At 56.3% G+C, this 7,153-nt stretch overlaps 1 protein-coding gene across 1 annotated transcript; it reads left to right on the top strand.

Moving 5' to 3' along the window:
- The first annotated feature begins 6,095 nt into the window (after positions 1–6,095).
- PPM1J (protein phosphatase, Mg2+/Mn2+ dependent 1J) lies at positions 6,096–7,153 on the top strand. The gene is made up of 2 exons (XM_043500472.1): positions 6,096–6,343; positions 7,047–7,153. Exons 1-2 carry the CDS (start codon positions 6,096–6,098, stop codon positions 7,135–7,137), a joined length of 339 nt encoding a protein of 112 aa, XP_043356407.1. The 3' UTR covers positions 7,138–7,153.

Genomic DNA, 7,153 nt, shown 5'->3' on the forward strand with positions numbered 1-7,153 from the left:
TGAGTGAGGCAGGTGCTATTGGAAACAGGGTAACCCCTTGGGTCAGGTTCATTTTGTGATGCACAGTACAGTACGTCTGCATGGTTAGAGGAAATCAGCGCTCCTGGGTTCTGCATCAGTCTGTGCCAGGTGCTCCCTGTGTGACCTTGGACAAGTCATTTTGCCCCTCTGTATCTCAGTTTCCCTGTAAAATAGGGTTAACACCTCCTTTGTAACATGCTTTGAGAGCACCGAATGGAAAGCTACACGTTCCTAACGCAAGGTGCAGTAGTGAAAGGATCCTTGCTCCCGTCTGTGAGTTGCCCTGCTCCATTCCCTCCCAGCCATCACTCTGCCTTGCCTCCACACTCCGCTGGAGATGACGGGCTACGGCATCAGACTTTTTAGCAGCGCTCCATGTTGTCATAGAAATTCTGAACCTCACTAGGTTGGAGCTGAGACAGAGCGATGAAAAGGCTGGATTGCATGGAAGGATGCCGGGTGAAATGCCTGGTTTCTCGTGCCGGGTGTCTGCTCCCAACTGGTGCTTAAAGCTTCACTGTTAATCATAGGATTAAACCGAGTCCTGGCCCTGCCCAGGTCTGGATTGTGCCTGAGCTGATATAACAGGGAGAGAGATGCTGTCAATCCCTTGGCCACATTAACTACTTGCTTCCCTGGGGGCTTGGCCTAAATAGCTGGACAGAACACAACGATAGCTCCTTCAAGGGGACTGATTGAATTTCACATGACAAAATGAGGGGTAGCAACCGAACACCAGTTATCATGGAAGTAGCTGATATCCAAGGGGCCGAAGGGTGGGCTGGGGAGCAGCCAAGTGACAGTGACAGACCTATCCAGTGGGCAGCAAACGCAGCAAGAAAGATGGTGAGGAGTGAGTGCACAAGGTGAATGGATACACGCCAATACCTTTGCCAGCCAAGTCCCTTCTGGCCTCCTGAATCCCTCCTGCAGCCAATAAAAGGCACCTTCCCCCTCTTATCCCCAGCCAAGGCTCAAAGGGTTGTGCTGTGAGAGGCTGTAACACTGTGACCCTTCTCGCTGTAATTTAAAACTAGCTGCAGAAGACGCAGCCAGCAGGTCTCCCCAGGCAAAGCTCCTTAGCTAGCATTTTAGGGTGGCTGTGGCACAAAAAGATATCGCTGTATTTATTAGCAGCTCTCTTTCTCCCTGGACTCTATGCCAAGAAACACTAAAAGGGTATAAATCCCGCAATCAATCAGAACTCTGCCCCTTTATCCGCAACGCAATTTCAAGCAGATGCTAAAAAGAGCCTTCTACTTTTTGAAACGTAAAACAAACCAGCCAGTGACCTTCTTCCATTGCCCTTATTTAGTCATCCTTACTTGGACGCGTTGCATGATTTTAGCATGGGGGAGAAGTGCTGCTGTGACATTCCTAGAGACTATTTCTCTCAGCTATTGCAAAGGCAGCAGCGGTGCATGTGCCAAAGGGCCTCAGCTCTGTCCAGGACCTTCGACTTTCCAGGGGTCAAGAGGAGGAGCTCTTCTGCGGAGCTTGCCATTTAGCAATGCTGATTCTGAGCTTCTGAACTTCATTGGATGCAGTGAGCTGTAGCTCACGAAAGCTTATGCTCTAATAAATTTGTTAGTCTCTAAGGTGCCACAAGTACTCCTTTTCTTTTTCCTTATTAACAGAGTTTGGAGGCAGGGGTTAGTTACCGGTGAGTACTGAGTACAGTGGTGGAGGGGGGAGTGTGGGTTTAGGGGGCAGCAGGGTATGGGGGTCTCTGCGGTGCTGGATGGGGGTCAGTGCTTACTTGTGTGGGTCACGCACGGCTGCTCATCAGAGGCCAAAGCCTTGAAGTATGAACAGGCCATATGTCCCAGTATTTAAATGGCCCGTCTTGGCTACCTAAAGATTCTCAGCACAAAGGCTGAGGTGCCCCAGCTCTATGGTGGCACTGGAAGTACTAATATCTTGCCTGCTTGCTCACCAGGAAACTTCTCTCTCCTTCGATATACATTGTACCAAGCATGTTCACCCTAGGCTGAAGCAGACTTCCTGTGCTGGCAGCTGCTTTTAACAGAGGGGAAATAGCCCAGCAGAAGCAAACCATATTATAATGTGCCATGCTGTCTCTCTCTCGCCACCTGTCCACTGTACCCACTTCAGCCAAGCAAACTACTCCTCCAAGGTCCCAACCTCCCCACACTCGCATCTCTCTGCTCATGAGTCTTTCAACCTCTACTGTGCAAAAGATGGAAGGAACCCTGCAGAAAGTGGCATTCCTGTGATGGTGTGATGCAATGCACAACCCGCAATGCACTCGGCCTTCTCTGTGTGCTGATACTTCACACCAGCATTTCACAGCCCTTTGGAAAGCTGAGCCCCCTTTCAGGAAAATTAACCCTCCCCCCCATCCCCAGCATCCCACTAGCTGCTGTTAATCTACATATTTCAATCTATACATCATCAGTCCCTCCTCCCAGCTAATTCTTTATCACCACCACTCCCACTTTGAGAGCAGATCTTCATGCTATGATACTTCCTCGCCTTTCTTAGCCACTTTGACAAGCAGTAAAATAGTCAGCCATATTAACATCTCAAGGATCCTCACTAGACTCTGAGTTAGAACCCTTTAAAGCATAGGAGGCTGTTCAAACCACTCCAAACTGTTGTTGCAGGCTCTCTGCAAACTCAGGTAGGTATCTCAGCAGAGGTCACAGTCATGTTGAAGATTTTCTTCACAAATATCACAGTGGTTTTTTGGAGACCCCCCTTTTTTAAAAAAAAAATTAAAGCTGAAATGCTACTGAACTATCAAGTTATGTCCTCCCCACCCATCCTTTGAACTCCTGCAGGGTGTGTGCTCCAAACGTGGGGAAACATGTTTCAGACACCATACAGAGAATATACAGTGCTTTGTCGGTCTGTGAGTATTAGACTGAATAGATAGATCTGGCATATGAAAGATTCATTTTACAACTGGAGGAAAGGGACAAAAGCCAGGGACACAAGTGTTAAAAACAGAGGGAGTTTTCAATTAATCTCAAAAAGAAAAGGAGTACTTGTGGCACCTTAGAGACTAACAAAGTTTGTTAGTCTCTAAGGTGCCACAAGTACTCCTTTTCTTTTTGCGAATACAGACTAACACGGCTGCTACTCTGAAACCTTCAATTAATCTGTTTCTGTTTGTGCACCACTTATAAAATATAATGCAGACAATAAATGTTAACTTGGTAAAATACAGGAGTGTGTTTTGCAGAAACAAAGCTATTTATTTACAAGTCTCTCTACTGGAGGGTTTTCCACAGCACACCTCATCCTAGTATCTATGCAAATGAAAATACAAAAGAAAAACAGCACACCATAAAGGGAGGAGACACTGTATAAAAGAGAAAAAAGAAATGGATATGCTTTGGCTCATCATGCTGCTCCACCGAAACACCAGGCAAGAGGTCCTATTAGGAGACTTGTTTCTGTGATGCCAGAGTCTGGAGATTAGTAAATTACAGCAGTAAGAAACAAGCCCTGAACAACATATTGTAGGGGCCACCTTGCACTGACTGAGGGGCAGGTTAGGGCAGCGGTTCTCAACCAGGGGTACGTGTACCCAGGGGGTACACAGAGGTCTCCCAGAGGGTGCATCAACTCATCTAGATAGTTGACTAGTTTTACAACAAGCTACATAAAAAGCACTAGGTAAGTCAGTACAAACTACAATTTCATACAATGACTTGTTTATCCTGCTCTAGATGCTATCCACTGAAATGTAAGTACAATATTTATATTCTACTTGATTTATTTTATAATTATATGGTCCAAATGAGAAAACGAGCAATTTGTCAGTAACAGTGTGTTGTGACACTTTTTTTTTTAATTTTATTTTTATGCCTGGTTTTGTAAGCAAGTCGTTTTTAAGTAGTGTGACACTTGGGGTAGGCAAGACAAATCAGGTTCCTGAAAGGGGTACAGTAGTCTGGAAAAGTTGAGAGCCCCTGGGCTAGGGGACATAACATAGCTCATAATTTTTAATGTTCTCCACACCAAATGTCACTGTTCCTCTTGTGCAGGGGGGTTTGGGGTGCTGGAGGAGTCAGTGAAGGGGTGCAGGGCTGCTGGAGGGAGCAGCGGGGTGCAGGGGGAATGGGGTGCTGGAGGGGGCATCAGGGTACAGGAGATTTGGGATGCTAGAGGGGTCAGTGAAGGGGTGCAGGAGGGGGCAGCAGCGTGCATGAGGGTTGAGGTGCTGGAGGGGGATCAGGGAAGGGGTGCAGGGGGTTTTGGGTGCTGGAGGGGACAGTGAAGGAGTGCAGGAGGGTTGGGGTGCTGGAGGGGGCAGTGAATGGGTGCAGGAGGGGGCAGCAGCATGCATGGGGGTTGGGGTGCTGGAGGGGGATCAGGGAAGGGGTGCATGGGGGTTGGGGTGCTGGAGGGGGATCAGGGAAGGGGTGCAGGGGGTTTTGGGTGCTGGAGGGGACAGTGAAGGAGTGCAGGAGGGTTGGGGTGCTGGAGGGGGCAGTGAATGGGTGCAGGGGTGCTGGAGGGAGCAGCGGGATGCAGGGGGGTTTCGGGTGTTGGAGGGGTCAGTGAATGGGTGCAGGGAGGTTGGGGGTGCTGGAGGGAGCAGCGGGGTGCAGGGGGAATGGGGAGCTGGGGGGGTCAGTGAAGGGGTGCAGGAGACTTGGGGTGCTGGAGAGGGGTCAGTGAAGGGGCAGGGGGGTTTAGGTGCTGAAGGGGGTCAGTGAAGGGGTGCAGGGGGGTTTGGGGTGCTGGAGAGGTCAGTGAAGGAGTGCAGGGGGTGGGGGGCACTGGAGGGGAGTCAGTGAAGGGGTTCAGGGGGTTTTGAGGTGCTGGGCGGTCAGTGAAGGAGTGCAGGGGCATTGGGGGTGCTGAGAGGGCAGCGGGGTGCAGGGGGAATGGGGTGCTGGGGGGTCAGAGAGGGGTCCAGGGGGTTTTGGGGTGCTGGACAGGGTCAGTGAAGGGGTTCAGGGGGTTGGGGGCGCTGGAGGGGAGTCAGTGAAGGGGTCCAGGGGTTTTTGGGGTGCTGGGGTCAGTGAAGGAGTGCAGGGGGGTTGGGGGTGCTGGAGAGGGCAGCGGGGTGCAGGGGGAATGGGGTGCTGGGGGGTGAGAGAAGGGGTTCAGGGGGTTTTGGGGTGCTGGAGGGGACAGTGAAGGAGTGCAGGGGGTTTTGGGGTGCTGGATGGGGTCAGAGAAGGGGTCCAGGGGTTTTGGGGGCACTGGAGGGAGTCAGGGAGGGGTCCAGGGGTTTTGGGGTGCTGGAGGGAACAGTGAAGGAGTTCAGGGGGTTTTGGGGTGCTGGACGCGGTCAGGGAAGGAGTCCAGGGGGTTTTGGGGTGCTGGAGGGGACAGAGAAGGAGTGCAGGGGGTTTTTGGGGTGCTGGACGGGGTCAGGGAAGGGGTCCAGGGGGTTTTGGGGCACTGGAGGGGAGTCAGGGAAGGGGTCCAGGGGTTTTTGGGGTGCTGGAAGGGACAGTGAAAGAGTTCAGGGGGTTTGGGGTGCTGGGACGCGGTCAGGGAAGGGGTCCAGGGGGTTTTGGGGTGCTGGAGGGGACAGTGAAGGAGTGCAGGGGGTTTTGGGGTGCTGGAGGGGAGTCAGGGAAGGGTCCAGGGGGTTTGGGGTGCTGGAGGGGAGTCAGGGAAGGGGTCCAGGGGGTTTTGGGTGCTGGAGGGGACAGTGAAGGAGTGCAGGGGGTTTTGGGGTGCTGGAGGGGAGTCAGGGAAGGGGTCCAGGGGGTTTTGGGGTGCTGGCGGGGGGTCAGGGAAGGGGTCCAGGGGTTTTGGGGTGCTGGAAGGGACAGTGAAGGAGTCAGGGGGTTTGGGGTGCTGGACGCGGTCAGGGAAGGGGTCCAGGGGGTTTTGGGGTGCTGGAGGGGACAGTGAAGGAGTTGCAGGGGTTTTTGGGGTGCTGGAGGGGAGTCAGGTGAAGGGGTCCAGGGGTTTTGGGGGTGCTGGACGCGGTCAGGGAAGGGGTCCGGGGGTTTTGGGGGTGCTGGGGTCAGTGAAGGCGTGCAGCGGGGCTGGGGGGGTCTGTGGGGTTGCTGGGCGGGGCCAGCCCGGCAGACCCACGCAGCACGTGGGCGGGGGGGCGGGAGCGGAGCCGGGGCAGGATGCTGGGCAGGGTGCGCACGGCGGTGGCGCGGCTGGTGGGGGGCCTGGGGCCCGCGCCCGGCGCTCAGCCCCCGGGGGACTCGCCTGCGCCGCCCCGGGTCCCGCCCGGCCCGGCGGCTTCTCCAGACCGGCCTTTCTGCAGCTCACCGCGGAGGAGCTGCGGCGGGCGGCCGATCACGCGGGCCCGAGCCGTGCAGAGCCCCCGGGAGCCCCGCCGCCGCCTGCCCTGGAGCACCGGCTACGCCGAGTGAGCCGCGGGGCCCCGGGGGGCGGCGGGGCCCGGGCCGGGCGCTGAGCCGGGGGGCGGGGAGCCGGAGGCCGGGAGCCGGGGCGGGGGACAGGGACCCGCCCGCCCGGCGTGCCCGGGACGCACCGCGGGGCGCTCCGCTGCGCTCCGCTCTCGCTGCGCGGCCGGGCGCGGGCGGCCCGGGGAGATGCTCCGGGGGAGGCAGCTAGGCAGGGGGCGTCCCCGCGGAACCAAGCTGCAAACCCCGCGTGTGATGGAGCCGCCGCAAGCCGGCCGCGCCCCGGCCCCCACTTCCAGCACCTGCGGGGCTAGGTGGCCGGGACGGCGGGGATGGCCCCGCAGCTGGGCCCTGCCGGCCGCCCCGGGCATGTCCGTGGGTGCAGCTGCCCAGGGGACAAGGCGGGTGGTGGTTTGCACAGGGCGCTGCCAGCGGGACGGGACCCGGACGCTGGGGGGGGGGTTCCAGCCTACGGGCGCTGCGGGGCCTGCCGCCCCAGCGGGATCCCCGTCGGGAGAGGGCTCCCCTTGACTTAGTCTGGGACCCTGAATCGGGGGTCCTGGACCAATCTGTATAGTGGGTGTGCTGAGAGCCATTGAACCAAAGTAAACCCTGAATGGGATGGAATCCACTTCAAGCCACGGGGTGGCCGCACCCCTAGCTCCAGCACCGAGGCCCTGAATAGCTCCCTTGTTCCTGCCGCAGGGGTCTCGCCTTGTGCAAAAGCGCAGCCCTTCGCCTTGTTCCCATCGGCTCCACGCGCGGAGAGCAGAGCCGAGCACGCAGCCGTGTTTAACTCTCCAAGGGCACTC

This window comes from Dermochelys coriacea, chromosome 21 (assembly GCF_009764565.3).
Source record: "Dermochelys coriacea isolate rDerCor1 chromosome 21, rDerCor1.pri.v4, whole genome shotgun sequence".
In the NCBI taxonomy this organism is placed as follows: domain Eukaryota; kingdom Metazoa; phylum Chordata; order Testudines; family Dermochelyidae; genus Dermochelys; species Dermochelys coriacea.

What these genes read in the sequence shown, in the direction of transcription:
- PPM1J (XM_043500472.1), top strand. Translation starts at nt 6,096, where the DNA reads ATGCTGGGCAGGGTGCGCACGGCGGTGGCGCGGCTGGTGGGGGGCCTG. An exon ending in TGGAGCACCGGCTACGCCGA is followed by an intron (nt 6,344 to 7,046) that starts GTGAGCCGCGGG and finishes TTCCTGCCGCAG; the next exon opens with GGGTCTCGCCTTGTGCAAAA.